The 16756-nt window shown below is 38.9% G+C and overlaps 1 protein-coding gene across 5 annotated transcripts in view; it reads right to left on the bottom strand.

Annotated features, from left to right (window-relative positions):
* Nucleotides 1–12056, bottom strand: part of b3galnt2 (beta-1,3-N-acetylgalactosaminyltransferase 2) — a 34947-nt gene extending 22891 nt beyond the window's left edge. For all 5 annotated transcript variants that reach the window (XR_003937563.1, XR_003937566.1, XR_003937564.1 and 2 more), the window contains exons 1-4: nucleotides 11797–12056; nucleotides 8372–8498; nucleotides 6445–6545; nucleotides 4301–4500 (exon numbers count right to left, since the gene is read on the bottom strand). Coding sequence is in view for 1 of the 5 variants with exons in the window: in XM_030156669.1 (XP_030012529.1) it covers nucleotides 4301–4500; nucleotides 6445–6545; nucleotides 8372–8498; nucleotides 11797–11902 (534 nt within the window). In the remaining 4 variants the exon portion in view is untranslated. The remainder of the gene's footprint in view (nucleotides 1–4300; nucleotides 4501–6444; nucleotides 6546–8371; nucleotides 8499–11796) is intronic.
* Between the last annotated feature and the right edge of the window lie 4700 nt (nucleotides 12057–16756).

Here is a 16756-nt window from a genome sequence, read left to right as displayed (position 1 = left end):
CTTAATGATTGATTTATTGAACCATTGGATACAGTCAGTGTTTCCTGTGGAATTCACCTGTTGATGTGGCGGTGTTTAATGGGGGGTACTGCGGTGTTTAATGGGGGGTACTGCGGTGCTTAATGGGGGGTACTCGAACATGCGCAGTATGGCTGGGGGATGCGTCCGTGTTGATTGATTGTTGACACGCATGTGCGTGCGTCACTTTCCGTCACTATGCGGGTATGGGGCAGTCCCCACTGAAGTGAAAGTGAAACTTTTCGCTCATTTCTCTTTTCTCCTCCTGAAGCTTCACAAATGCGTTCCATCCCTGTGTCCTGGATCAGGAGCCTGGAGGATGTCTGAACTTCTGTCTCACTGACCGTGGACTAGACCAACCTCCAGGAAAACGCTCCGATACCGACCCCGCATTTGTGTGTGTATTTATTCGGGGGTGCACTGCCCCCACAGACGGTCGGTCTGTGTTCGGTCCACCATGTCCATACAGACATTCTAACTCATCAACGCCATGATCCGGTTCAGTGACCGGCTATTCCAGCCGCGGCATCACAGCGCGGACAAACCGGCAGCCTTCAGACAGGTGTGGACAGGTGGACAAGGGCAATTAACCCACAATTAATAATTTAATCAAGCAAATTCTTATCGACAATTAATCGTTAGTCGATTAATTGACAATTAATCGTTAGTCGATTAATTGACAATTAATCGTTAGTCGATTAATTGTTTACATCTTTAGACAAAACCAATGCAGCGTTTGCCGCCACACCTAACATTTCATACAGGTCAAAATTCACATTTTTATTAATTTTTTTTTACATCTTTTTTGTCTCCCATTTACTTTTAGTGGGCGAAATTTCAAATATCTATAAAAACATCAATTTTGTTTCAATTTACTTCAAACTTGTCACATATAGAGGCAACTGATATGACATCAGCACAGGCACAGACATGATGAGATCAGCTGGATCCACGACCAAATAAGCTATAATAAGTGCGAGAGGCAGAGTTTGTTGTGCCTGGAACCATATGTTACCTCCACCAGGAGATACTGTGATCACTTTGCTTTGTTTGATTGTTAGCAACTTTACAGGAAAAACTATTCCAACCATCTTTACCAAATCTTCCCCACAGATAGGCCTAGGCCCTGGGACCAACCTATTAAATTTTGGTCCCAGTAGGCCAAAGTTAAAGGTCACGGCAAGGTCACAACATCTACAATTTTCCATCTGTCATCATTGAGCAATTTTCCAAAATTCCTAAAAAATTCAAAACGACTCTGATTAGCCTCCAATTTGATCCAACTGTAGCTTAGAACAATATCTTGTATCTGGCACAAAATTGTCCACATCCACTGTGGAATGTGGACTCTGTGGACATTTACATTTAACACTGAAAATCCCATTTACCACACATTTAAAATTAGAACTCAACAATTATTGATTGGAACTGAATATAATTGGACAGACACATGACTGGTACCTAGCTTCAACTTTTTCTGCTGTATGGAACAACCTGGAAACTGTTGAATTAAAAAGAAATAGTCGATTCACACATGCACACCATTTGGGGTGCTTGGTGGGGGTTTGCGTTCTCTGAACACTTGTTTCTTGTAATATTTACTTCCACCAAGGACTGCAGAGGTTATGTTTTCATCGTGGGTTTGTTTGTCTATTAGCAAGATAACTCAAAAAGTTATGGACAGATTTTGATGAAATTTTCAGGATATGTTGATACTGGCACAAGGAACAAATGATTAAATTTTGGTGGTGATTGGGGGGGCGGATTTTTTGTTAGTTTGTTTGTACGTTAGCAAGATAACTCAAAAAGTTACAGAGGGATTTTGATGATATTTTCAGGAAATGTCGATACTGGCACAACGGACAAATGAATAAATTTTGGTGGTGTCCGCTGCAAAGGACTTTGGATAAACTAGAAAAGCACTCGGAGAGCGCAGACCTCCGCCAAGGCAGATCAGTCCCCCCCCCCCCCCTAATCACCACCAAAATTTAATCATTTGTTTCTTGTGCCAGTATCAACATTTCATCAAATTTCATGAAAATCCGTCCATAAGTTTTTGAGTTATCTTGCTAATAGACAAACAAACCCCGATGAAAACATAACCTCCGCTGTTTCACTTGGCAGAGGTCATAAAAAAAAATGTATCTGAAAAAATTATTGCTTTATGTCATTTCCAATCAATTTACTTAATGTAAAAAGCCAAAACTTTTCCTTTCCTGGGTCTCAGGAGGATTTATCACCATTTATTCTAATATTATCCTCTGTATTTTGTATTTTTCAGTGTAAATCATGTATTTTCTTATACTTAATTCACTGATTATGTAGATGTTCATTAAAACTCAGTAAATTCAAAGGTTATTTTATCAGACACAGAGAAAACTGAAGAAAAAGTGACTTTTTTTCAACAAAATCTGTCATTGTTGCCTGGGTAAAATGACAGAACTGTGTGGAAACCATGTGTGTTTTGTTTGTGGACGTTCATTCCACATGTATCCAGGTCTGGCTTCAGCTCCAGCTTTGGGCTCCGGAGCTTCAACAGCGAACATCTGATGCTCTGCCAGAATCATGGCATCAGGGAAAAAACTGGAACTGAGAAACTACTTGAATCTCCTTCAGCTCAGACTTTAAGTCTTGAACAGAATAAAGGTTTATCTTTCAGTCTGTTCACTCATCTTTGTCGACTTGTTTTCAGGCCAGACACTCAGAGGTTTAGAGTCGATGATCTAAGACCTGATGAAATTAGACACGACGTCAAATTAGAGCGAACACAGAACCAAAGCAAAATGAAAGAACACACTAAACATCAGCATCTGAAGAAGATTTAAGGTCATTTAAGTCAAATTTCAACAAAATACAGAGTTCTGCAAGTTAAAGGGGATGAACTGAAGTCTAAGGATGATGGACTTTAACCCTTAAAGACCCAAACATCTACCTTTAACCAGAACCATCTACTGATGGAACTGTTTAATTCCTGTTGATCCACTAATCTGATCAATCCATGTCAATAATTGGTGTAAAACACAGTTCATCTTTTCATGGTCATCAGATATGACCATATTTGGACATTCAGAGGCTCCGTAGTTACCGTGGAAACACAGTCATCTTCTCCAACATTGATTCACCAGTAAAACCCAAGGAGTTGGATCAATGACAGTGGATGGACACACTGGGTTTATGTTCAATAAGAAATAAAACGAATAAAAATGACTGAAAAAAAAAAAATGCAGATTAATACATAATGTGAGATAAGCAAAACATTTTTTAAAAAAAATGAAGCAACAAAATTGATCATTAAAAATGAATAAATCAACAAAATAATAAGTTACATGAACAAAGAAGTCACAAACTGAACAAAATTGAAGAAAAAAATATAAAATTGGGAACAAAATGTAGAAAAACTAATAAAATACCAAGTAAAATTAATAAAAATGACCAAAATGAAGAGAAATGTAGAAAGTAAGGATGTAAAACCCATGTTAAATCCATGGAGTTGGATCAATGACAGTGGATGGACACACTGGGTTTATGTTCAGTTAATGAGAGATTTTGTTGAGTCACTTTTTCTTCAGTTTTCTCTGTTTTCATAAAATAACCTTTGAATTTAGTCTGAGTTTTAATGAACATCTACATGATCAGTGAATTAAATATAAGAAAATACAAGATTTACACTGAAAAAGCACAAAACACAGAGGAAAATATGAGAATAAATGGTGATAAATCCTCCTGAGACCCAGGAAAGGAAAAGTTCTGTTTGTTTTTTTTACGTTGAATAAATTGATTGGAAACGGTATAATGCAACAGTTTTTTTTTTTCCAGATATATCTTTTTTCATTATTATTTATAGAATGTCCTTTGCAGCGGACAGTGTTTTTTTGTGTGTTTTTTTCCAAAGTAAAACTCTTGTCCCCCACAGAGGACATAAATGCATCGCTGGGTCTCAGGAGGATGTAGAGAAAACCATTGTTTTGGAAATGCCTCAAAAGTAGAACTGGGTTTTTATGGGTTAAGGAGTTCGTCATATTCTGGTTAAAATAAGCACAAAATCACAGAAGTGGAGGTTTTGTTTAGTTGCATCCTTTTCCGTCTCTTACTCTCAGTTAAATCATGTGGTTTGGTCTAAAATCACCTGCAGACACTGATGGGCCTGTTCTCTTTTATTTTATCAGATATTTGGAGGTTTTTTCTCTGGATCTGAAGCGGCGCCACTGCCTTCAGGCGCCGTTCGTACAGACTGAACCCACTCAGACGGGTCAGTGAAGGCGTCAGGGCGGAGCTCCGTTACCTCCTGGTCCAGTTGGAGGAGCCTGACGGTGACGTTGCTGGGGAGGCGGGGCTTGGCCGTGCGGGGGAACACCCCCAGCCGGGTGATCACCACCGGGTGCAGAACCTTGAAGTCCAGTGCGACGGCGCCCACGTCAGAGGGGAGGAGCAACGCCGGGTCAGACGCCGTCACCAGTTCAATCTCAGAGTCCTGCCCTGGCGCTGTGTGTGGGGTGGGGGGGTGGAGAGGAGGATCATGGGAGATTTATGAGTATCACAACATGCTGACGGAGACTGAAGAGGCTCCACCATCAGCACTTTGAGCAGTCAGATCAGAACTGGACTCAACAACGACGCTTTAATCACAGAGGAGCCATTTATTACCCAGAGATCAATGCAAACGACCGGCAGTCAGAGGGAGGGGCCTATGACGGTTTAACCATGAGCATTTAAATAAAGACGATCAAGACACAAAGACAAGTTTATACGACTGAACCTGGAAACACCACAACGGCCGAGTAAACATCAAAGAAAACAACCAATAATAAATAAATAAACAACGAATTAATAACAACAATAATAAATAAATACTAATAATAATAATAATAAATAAATACTAATACTAAATAACTACTACTGATAATAAATAAATAAATTGTAATAAATAAATACTACTACTAATAATAATAATCAAGAAATACTACTACTACAACTACTAATAAAAATAAATAACTACTACTGATAATAAATAAATACTACTAATAATAAATACTACTACTAATAATAATAATAATAAATAAATACTAATAGTAAATAACTACTACTGATAATAAATAAATACTACTACTAATAACAATAAATAAATACTACTAATAATAAATACTACTACTACTACTAATAATAATAATAATAGTAATAAATAAATACTAAAACTAAATAACTACTACTGATAATAAATAAATAAATTGTAATAAATAAATACTACTAATAATAAATAAATACTACTACTACTACTAACAATAATAATAATAATAAATAAATACTACTAATAATAAATACTACTACTACTACTAATAATAATAATAAAATAGAAATACTACTGATAATAAATACTACTATTACTACTACTCATAATAATAATAATTAATTAATAAATACTGAGTCCAGATCCTCTGCACAGAAGGACTTAAACTGATTTATTTTGTTTGATGCATTTCAGTTACTTTCTAAAGTCGAATAATTATGATAATTTAAGTCAATTAGTTCATGTCCTCCATCAAAACTAAATAATAAAACCAACTAGAACTAAACTATTGAACTAACGTAGACCCAACTGTCCAACAGACCCAGTTCAACTGATATTAAATTATTTGTTTGGTCTGAATTTTCTTTTTTTTTCTGTTGAACACATTTACTAAAATTAACAGAAAATGGGCAAAATATTCAATCAAATGAATGATGAAATAAATTCATTAATCAATAAAATGTATATAAATGAATAAAACTAACAAAAAAGGTAGATTATTGTTGTTTATAACTTTTGATACTTTTATATTATTTAAACGGCTGTTATTTCTATACAGACATTTCTTATAAATCCTTTCACTTTTATACTTTTCGTTTCTTTCGGGTCTGGAATAAAGGACAGATTATTTGTCATTTTCAGACATTTTTACTATTTTTTTTCCACTGATTCAAACATTCATTCATTTTCTAAATCTCTTTATCCTCCTTTGGGTCATAGGGGCGGAGCCTATGCCAGCTACAACTGGGTGAAGGCGGGGCTCACTGTGGACGTGTTGCAAGTTCATCGCAATTAATCGTTTAATTGGAAAGGAGTCGATAGACTAATCGATCACAAAAATGTCGTCCAGCCGCAGCTGCGGTCGACTCGTGTCCGTTTGTCGAACGTTCGTGTCGTTTCTAATTCGCGGTTTCATTTTGCAACTCGTGTTTGTATCGGCGGCTGCTTCCATTGTCACAGTCGTCTTGTTTTTCTTCTGCTTCAGCCTGGGTTTCAGAATGAGGCGGCGCTGCGTCCTTGAGCCGTGGCTGGATGTGAATACGGCTGTTCTACTTCTGTTCTTTCACCTCCTCCGCTGTTACAACCACAGCACTGTGTCTGTGCTGCGTTTGAGTGCTGCCTGTTTTTTGTTTTTTTTTTACCTGGTTGGGTGAAGTTGAGGAGGGAGCAGGAGTACGGATCCTCGCGGTCCTCCTCTGGGACGGGACACCCATGTTGGCCCACGATGAACCGCACCCCCACCCTGAAAACACAAACACCGACACACACAAAAATATGACCACGATACCACACGGTCCAGTCTATCCTCCTCCGTTACCATGGTTACAGAGGGTTGCTTAAAGGCCATCACACCTTATCTGAGCTCACATCGCTGAATGAGAAGGAAATGGACAAAAAGGAAGAATGAAAGAGAACAATAAGGACCTGAGGTTCAGGTGGAGATGAAAGAACTGATAGAAGGAAACTGAAGGCGTCAGCGGCGATTTATGGACGAGAACAAAGAACCGCAACGAAAAATAGGACCCAAGGCCCTGAACAACAGCGTCTGTTCTATGTGGATCTGAACCAGCTGAATGTGTGAGGTCATCAGGTTCTGTTCTGTGTTCCAGTCCTGGTTCTGTTCTGTGTTCCAGTCCTGGTTCTGTTCTACGTTCCAGTCCTGGTTCTGTTCTGTGTTCCAGTCCTGGTTCTGTTCTACGTTCCAGTCCTGGTTCTGTTCTACGTTCCAGTCCTGGGTCTGTTCTGTGTTCCAGTCCTGTGGTCTGTTCTACGTTCCAGTCCTGGTTCTGTTCTACGTTCCAGTCCTGGTTCTGTTCTACGTTCCAGTCCTGGTTCTGTTCTGTGTTCCAGTCCTGGTTCTGTTCTGTGTTCCAGTCCTGGTTCTGTTCTACGTTCCAGTCCTGGTTCTGTTCTGTGTTCCAGTCCTGGTTCTGTTCTACATTCCAGTCCTGGTTCTGTTCTGTGTTCCAGTCCTGGTTCTGTTCTACGTTCCAGTCCTGGTTCTGTTCTACGTTCCAGTCCTGGTTCTGTTCTGTGTTCCAGTCCTGGTTCTATTCTGTGTTCCAGTCCTGGTTCTATTCTGTGTTCCAGTCCTGGTTCTGTTCTACATTCCAGTCCTGGTTCTGTTCTGTGTTCCAGTCCTGTGGTCTGTTCTACGTTCCAGTCCTGGTTCTGTTCTGTGTTCCAGTCCTGGTTCTGTTCTACGTTCCAGTCCTGGTTCTGTTCTACGTTCCAGTCCTGGTTCTGTTCTGTGTTCCAGTCCTGGTTCTGTTCTGTGTTCCAGTCCTGTGGTCTGGATGCACATCAATCTAACTATAGAAGTGGGCGGGACTTCCAGTGGAGGAGAAGTGAACTCATCCAATCACAGTCCATATCTGACTTCTATCAGTGACCAATAGGAACTAGACTGATATCTGGAACCATTTACATGTTCTAAACCACCAACAGATGGACCAGTAGAAGGAAAGGAACAATGTTTTTAAACATTCATCAAAAATCTACATTTCTGAAAACTGTGAACAAACTTTAAAGACATTGTCCCAAAGAAGAAACACAAAAAAAAAAAAAAGAAATTAATCCGACCATAAGAATCAGAGAAGAATGAAGAAAGGGCTAATGAAGACAATGAAGATGAGGACACTGAAGATGACAATGAAGACCTAGACGATGAAGGTGACGACGACAACAAAGACAATGAAAATAAAGAAGAGGAAGATGAAGACAACGATGATGATGATGAAGATAAAGATGATGATGAAGATGATAAAGACAAAGGTGATGATGATGAAGACAGTGGACACAGCGCCTTCAGAACAGTTGGTGGTTCTGACATGGACACAGACAGTCTAGATAAACTGAGCAGACCCAGGTTCAGGGGTTTGTGGTGGGGGTCCAGGTTCAGGGGTTTGTGGTGGGGGTCCAGGGGTTTGTGGTGGGGGTCCAGGGGTTTGTGGTGGGGGTCCAGGGGTTTGTGGTGGGGGTCCAGGTTCAGGGGTTTGTGGTGGGGGTCCAGGTTCAGGGGTTTGTGGTGGGGGTCCAGGTTCAGGGGTTTGTGGTGGGGGTCCAGACCTGGTGTGGAAGTGGGGGTGGGCGTGGACGTAGCCCAGCCACGTGTCCCTTATGGCCTGACGCAGTTCACCGTGATGCCTCGCAGACAGAACTCCAACCAGGACATCAAAGAACGGCAACGAAGCATCTGAAACAGAAAGAAAACCATCAAACACCTATGAACAAAACACAGACTGTGAAACCAAAACTGGGTTCAGTTCAGTCCAAATCGATAACTGCCATAAATATCATGATTTAAAGGCCGATTTATGAAGTCAGAGGGTTATGAGTGGGTCGAAATGAATCAGAAAACATGACAATAGTCGCTTTTCTATTTAACATCTACGCAAAACTTTACTGATATTTACTAAATGTCAAAAAAAAAAAAAAAAAAACAGAAGTGCGTAATGTCAGTTTTTCCATTAAATCACAAATGCGATGATTTGTTTATGACACGAGAAGTCATTCCATAAACATGGCGACGAATGTAAATATGGTGTCGATTTACAGATACATTCATTATTATTATATATTACCCCTCTATCCTGTACTAAATTATAAAAATGATTGGGTTTCCTGGTGTGTCCACATACAAACATATGTTCTTTTTAAAACTCTTCTCTTGTTGTAACATCCGTCAACATCAGTTTTTTGGGGTTTTTTCACATAACTCTGGTTGCTGAAAAAGGTCTTTCCATTGCAGCTTAAGTGATACGCCAATTGTGCTATGCCCGAAAAACCACCTTTTGCCAGCGCAAAAACTTTTAATCAAAAAACAAGAGTTTGGGCGAAATTGTCGTTGTTCCATTAAGATAAATTTTTATGCACAAGTTATATTCACACAATTTGAGGGTCAATGGAAAAGAGACTAATGACACAAAAATTATGACAAATGACGATAAAATACTTGAACATCTACAAACAAACAGATCAGTAGTGGCTTTTCTAATGGACATCTGCACAAAACTTTACCGATATTTACTAAATGTCGAAAAAACAGAAGTGTGTAATGTGGGTTTTTCCGTTAAATCACAAATGTGATGATTTGTTTATTTATTATTGCAGGATGACACGTGAGAAGTCATTCCATAAACATGGAGACGAACATAAATATAGTGTTTATTTACAGATACATTCATTATTATTATATATTACCCCTCTATCTCAAACTAAATTAAAAAATGATGTAGTTTCCTGGTGTGTCCACACATACTGACACACGTTTCTTTTAAAACTCTTCTTCTTCTCTCGTTGTAACGTCCGTCAACTACAGCCCTCCAACCCTTGGTTCCCCGCAGGTCACAGACTAGTCTAATATCAGACTACAGCGTTTGAAAGTTGGGTCAATTATCTTTGTGAGATAAACAAAGATTTATCCAACTGTTAATCCACCTGTCCACAATTATCTAATATACGATTATTATATCCTGTGTAGATCAGAGTTCTTATTTCATATATCGGCCAATATATTGGCTATCGGCCCCAGAAAACGTCTACAAACTGAAACAGAAACCGACAGGAACCGAAAAACAAAACACATCGTAGTAATGAGACGCTAACGTCAAAGGAAATAAATTTTATCATGATATGATGTAAAATTAAAGCTGGAGCTGAAATAGTCAGAAATAAAAATAAAGACAGATAAAGGTCAAAACACAGTAATGTCCCGTCAGAGAGCGAACTTTAATCAACTGCCATTCCAACATTTATTTTAATATAACGTAGCTCCTTGCTTTGGATAATCCCTTATGATTCAACTAAAGCAAAACTGAGTTTAATGGTAAAAATGTGGGTCATTTATCAGCACTAATCTGTCCAATTGTCTCAAATGTCCGGTCAGACAGATTTCGAATACTGTGTTTTGACCCCTAAGCAGGGGAACAGAGTTGATGCTAACGCCGATATTTGAATTAATCTTCAACAGTAGTGATAAATAAAAGGTGATACTAGATAACATTCATACCACACTTCCTGTATAATATGTAAAATACGGAATCATATACTTGGGACGACAAGGACAATAAAGTTGAATCAAATCAAACACAGACAGGATGAATCGGTATCATGACATAACTTCATATCCTGATATTATTGGTATTGTGATACAGTTAAAGCCGATACTTACTTTTTTTTAATGTTAAACAGTTCATTTATCATTCATATGCTGTGAATGACATTTCCATCTGGTTGTTGAAACTTTTACAACATTTCTGTTTCTATTTTTTTCCATCTTGTTGCTTTATTTTCACTTGAACTGATGAAAACGTTCCTCGTAACATTTCTGTCTCATCCATCATCTGAAACGTTCTGGCACATTTTGACCATAAACATCAGTTTAATTTACACAGAACTGTCTTTTACATAGGAAAGATTTGAATTATTTGGACTTTATTTAATAAAATTCACCAGATGTTGCATTAAACTGTTTTCATCTTTTCTCGTTTTCATCTTGTATGTTGTATTTTTGTCTTTTTTTCTTCCTTTATGAATAATTGAACTCCCAAATACCCATGTATCTGTTTAACCCTTTCATGCTTGAATTATTTTAAAACTGAGTGGAATTATTTCACACAAACCAGATTTAAATGTGTCCAATTGGATTATTTAGACTCAAATACATTTAGCACAGACTTAAACATAACTTTACTCATAAACATATTTTCAGATAATGTCTAAAAGCCTCTGTCCATAAAATAAATGATTTATTTAAGACACTTTATCTAAAAGGTAACAGTAGTGGATGTTCTGCATCTGTGGTCAGTGAGAACAAGTTATTCAGAAGTGAAAATATCAATTAAAAATATGAATTAGATCAGTAAAACATGTTGGTGTTATTTTATAACGAGGACAAAATCAACTAATTAGGAGAAAATATTAAAAATATAAGTTTAACTGACACCAACAAAGGCTCAGTGAAGGCATGAAGGTTCTACAACATCCAACCTGCATCTTCCTCCTCCACCACCACCATCATCATCATCATCATCCCTGTTCAGTTCCGTCTCCATGTGGACCGGGTCTGGACCTGGACCTGCTCCTGCTCTGACTTTGCCGGACTTTGGTGGAGGTTCCTCCGTCTCCACCTCTGGAGGTCGGAGGTTCCTCCACCAGGGCTCCGTCTACTTCCTGACGCACCGGAGCCTGATCTGGCTCAGATTAGGCGGGTCCAGCTCCGGTAATCCGGCTCTGGAGCCTCTGGAACCCGCACGTGTTCAGTTTGGAGCCCGTTTTCCACCCGGATCCGCGAACACAACCGAACCGAACCGAACCACAACTACCTGCCCCCGCACGAACCTGAACCCCCGACCCGACCCGAGGTTCCGAAGCGGGGGAGCCGGACTCCACCGACCCGACCCGAAGCTCCGGGGCGGCAGAGCCGGGCCCCGCCGCCGCCGGAGGGGAGGGAAAAGTTCAGAAGTAGAAGCCGGAGCGGAGGAGGGTCGTACCGGGCTGCGTGTCGCCGTCCGGGGCGGAGGAGCGACGCGGAACCAACCACAAGTGCAGCAGGACGGCGGCGGCGCAGGGCAGCACACACAGCAGCAGCCTCCGCATGGACGGAGCCCTTCAGCCGGAGCGGCAGCCGGAGCGGGGGCAGCCTTCGGCGGCGGAGGCGCGGAGCCTGGTCCCGGTCGGGCGGCGCTGGAAGGCGGTGTGTGCCTCTCCGGGTCTGCGCTTCATCTCAGCCCCTCCGCCGGACGGAGCCGCTGCACCGCCGCACGTCGACGTCCCCCGGCGGAGAGACGGACCAATGGGAGGCCGGCAGCCCCGCCGCGGTGCAGCCTGGGAGGTGGAGTCCGCGGAAGCCGACCAATGGGAAAGAAGGAACGGAAATAAAAGTCTGAAGGAATAAAGAGCGTTTATGAAAAGAAGAGCCTTGTTTTTGTCTCTGTCACTCCTGAAGGACTCAGAGGAAAATAGAACCATCTTATGTGAAGATGTTTCTAAATATCTATGACTTTAATAACATGTACTTTTGTGTGTTTTCGTTTCTCTTTCAGTTCCACACATATTTAATTAATAAATAAGAAGCCTTGATAGTTCGTTTTTTCTTTTTTTCTATTGTCCTGCATTGTTCAATGTATATACAACATAATTTTAATCTCTCCCATCGAGACTTTTGTACATTTAAAGATGTAAATTTAAAAAAATACATAAATAAAGAGCATTTATTATTACATTTATTATCATTAATTAGAAGATTTATGAGACTTCCTGGATTCCACTGTCATCCATTATTAGATTATGTCACAGTTTATCATACAGTTAATCTATAAACTACAATGAATTATATTTTAAAGTTATTTAAATCAAATAGAAGAAAAAAATTCAATGGTCACATTTTGTTCCAACATGGAACTGGAGATGAAACTCAGATGGGATTCTGTGTAAAATATTAATGTATTGTTTTATAGTTTTATTGATCTTGTTCTAATTCTCAGCACATTGACCAAGACAGTTTTGAAAAGTACAAAAAATATAAATGAGCATTAGAAGACATAGTAATAGTAGATTAAATAGTATTAATGGTATTAGTAGTAGATGTAGTAGTCCATTTGTCTGTGTATAAAAGCCCTCGTATATAAAACCTCCATCAGTGATGTTCCTTTGATCTGCGTCAGGTTTCGTCCTCTGATGGCCGAGACTTCATCCTTTTTCCTCATTTTTCTGTTTTTTTGGTTTGGTTCCGTCCTTTGTCCACAACCACTGACCAAACATTGAATACATTATTGTTGGACATAATATTTACAAAACCTACAAAATAATAAGCTTTTGGATCAGAAAATGAGAAAAATAATTAACAAAATGAGAAATATGAAAAAAATAAGAAACTAAACAAAATAACCAAAATAGTTAATAAAAGGAATGATAATTATAATGAATAAAATAAATAAAAATGAACAAAATAATGAAACACACTGACAACAAAATAATCAACAAAACCAACAAATTTATCAAAATAAGAACAAAAATGTATAAAATCATTTAAAAAATATTCAGTTTCATTGCTTGTTTCCCTCTTTTCTTTTTCAGCATCTAAAACCGTCACCACACTTTTCTAAGAATCTCAGATTTTTCTTTTCTGAAATTTTTTGCTGATTGAGAAATACAATACATGCTTAATAAATGTTAAATTAAATAAATAATAATAACAATAAATCAGATTGAATAGGCCTATATAAAATAATGCACACGGACAAAAAACAAAAAGTGAGCAAACTAATGAATAAAATTAAGAAAAATCAGCAAAACAATTGATAAACAAAAATTTACAAAAAAACAAAGAAAATGTGTATATGAAGTAATAAGTGGAGAATATATGAAAATAAACATAATGTGCAAAATTAACAAAAATGAGTACAAATTTTACAAATACAGTGAACAAAAGAAACAAAAATGAACACAATTGACAATAGAAATAAAAAATATGAAAAAAAAAAATACAAGAAATTACTGCAACGATTGATATGACGAAGGGCCAAAAAACACCAGTAATATAAATGGAAAAAATCAGCAAAATGAACAAAATTGAAGACATACCTTACAAAAAAAATTAACAAATAACTTAAGAAAAGAAGAAAACAAATAAAATAATTATCAAAATAAATGAAAATGAAAAATAATGCACACACAAAAAAGAAAAAGAAACATGAATAAAATACTAATGTGTAAACCACCCGTTAATTCTGAGCTGAATGCTAACGTCGACTCGTCCTGAGACTCCGCCCCCGGGTATATGACCCCCTCAAAACTCCTCCCCCTGGTCACATGCCCCCCCCCCCCCCCAAGACTCTGACAGAACGACAGGAGGCGTGTGGAGTTTCTGATCCTTTAATTCATTTCATCCGTCAGATTTTACAAAGCCTGCGGGTTTTAATGCTGTTTATTCCCAAAACGAACAAAACCATTGATGAATACAGCTGCACACGTGGACGGGGCAGAGGGGATTGTGGGTAATCTGTGCAGAGTCGCACCCGGAGGAGGTCGAGAACCAGGCGACGTCTCGGATCAATGCAGTTCTGTCTCTGATACGAAGATAGAAAGAAATCCATGCAATATTCAGCTCGTTTGGCACCGTCTGGAGATGAGGTCAGAACCTGAGGTCACACTCAGGAAAAACACACACCGCCATCGGACCGGAAAACACACGGAAAAGTCCAAAAGTCCCGGATCAGAACCCGGTCTGAACTGGAGTCAGGAACAAAGAACAGATTCAGTCCGATACCGAACAACGTGGATGCAATTCAGCAGAAGATGAGTCCAAATATGAACAATAACTCACATAAATTAACAGAAGATATGAGAAAATTTACGGGAAATCAACAGAAATGAACAGAAATAAACTAAAGATGAGAAAAAAAATGACAAAATTATCAAAAACCAACAGGAGATGACTGACAATAAAGAGAGAATAAACTGAAATGAACAGAATAATCAATAAAATGTGCAGAAAAAATACAATAATCAACAAATTCAATAAAATGTACAGTAAAATGAGAGTAATATCAAAAAAATTAAAAAAAAAAAAACCCAAAAACATCAGTACGAAGAAAAACAGGTAAAATAAGCAACAAAATCAGCTTCAATAAATACAATAATCAATATAATTAAAAGACCTGAGCAGAAAATTTATATAAATAATCAACAAAATGGGCAGAAATAACAAAAATATTCATCAGTATGAACAAAAATAAGCAAAATAATCAAATATCACCTCCAAAACAACAGAAATAGACTGAAAATGAACAAAAATAATCAGCGAAATGAGTTAAAAGAGTTAGTTACTTAAAGTTAGTAAAATAAGCAATAACGCACAAAAATTAACCTAATTATTAACAGAATTCATAGAAAGAACGGAAAATAATGGACAAAAATGACAAAAATCAGATTTTAACAAAAATTAAAATATTCAATAAAACAAAAAAAAAACAGAGACAAAAATTAAAAAAAAAAAATATCAATAAAAATTTCAATTCATGTATAGAAACTTGGCACAAATAAACAATAATCAGCAAAATGACAGAATTCATCGTTAAATGATCATAACTTTTTTTTTTTTTTAAATGAACTTTTCGTCTTATTTTCCAGAAACAAACGTGAGAAAATGATCAGAAATCAGTGAAATTCAACGATTGCACTTGGATCGGACTTTTCTGAAAAATGGGAACAATTTGGACGAAGATGAGACGGTTCTGATGGTTCTGAAGGTTCTGATGGTTCTGAAGGTTCTCATGGTTCTGATGGTTCCCATGGTTCTGATGGTTCTGATGGTTCCCATGGTTCTGAAGGTTCTGATGGTTCTGATGGTTCCCATTGGTTCTGATGGTTCCCATGGTTCTGAAGGTTCTGATGGTTTTGAAGGTTCTGATGGTTCCCATGGTTCTGATGGTTCCCATGGTTCCCATGGTTCTGATGGTTCCCATGGTTCTGAAGGTTCCCATGGTTCTGATGGTTCCCATGGTTCTGAAGGTTCTGATGGTTCTGAAGCTTCTGATGGCTCCCATGGTTCCCATGGTTCTGATGGTTCCCATGGTTCTGATGGTTCTGAAGGTTCCCATGGTTCTGATGGTTCCCATGGTTCTGATGGTTCCCATGGTTCTGAAGGTTCCCATGGTTCTGATGGTTCCGATGGCGGTCCGATGGTTCTGATGGTTCCGGTTCAGTCTCTAATGGATTCAAGTACGAGGAGGACGTTTATGACCTTTAACCTCTTGTAAACCGACCCCCACCGCTGAGATAAAAAAACACGCCCGTTGTATCAACAGTTGATTTAGAAACGTTTGATCCTGTACAAGCTTCGCGGCGCGACGCGTCATGTATCGGTCGGCGCCGTGCGGCGAATATTCGATAGAACGACTGAGAAGAACGAGGTTAATAACGACCAGAACGAGTCATCGTAGAAATCAGCGAACGCTAAAGAACTACAGAAAGGAAAGGTCTCGACGCTGTGCTTTATCGTCCAAAAACAAACGAACGGAAAAGGCTGCATGAGGGCGGAGCCATGCCGACGCTGGCCCCGCCCTCACAGGAGTTGGCACTGTAACGTACTGTACACTCTAATAAAAGACGGCGCCCTCGGAAACGGAGGCGGCGCCAGAAAAAGGAGCGAGAAACATGCAGGTCTTCGGTTTGGCGTTAATGTCCGAGACCGTGCCATTCACTCTAAGAACAGGCAAAAAGAAACCAACCAGGAAACAGCACGCCAAAGGGGGCGGGGCAAAAAGAAACGAACCCAGGAAACAGCACGATGAGATGCCAAAGGGGGCGGGGCAAAAAGAAACGAACCCAGGAAACAGCACAGCGGCACGCCAAAGGGGGCGGGGCAAAAAGAAGGGAAAAAAACGGGGATGGCAGCTCAGATGTTAGCAACGTTAGCTCTGAGTTCATTTATGTTGATACTTGTTATTA

The sequence above is a fragment of the Sphaeramia orbicularis genome, chromosome 15, assembly GCF_902148855.1.
Source record: "Sphaeramia orbicularis chromosome 15, fSphaOr1.1, whole genome shotgun sequence".
NCBI lineage: Eukaryota > Metazoa > Chordata > Actinopteri > Kurtiformes > Apogonidae > Sphaeramia > Sphaeramia orbicularis.
This window is presented reverse-complemented; position numbering and strand designations above follow the sequence as displayed.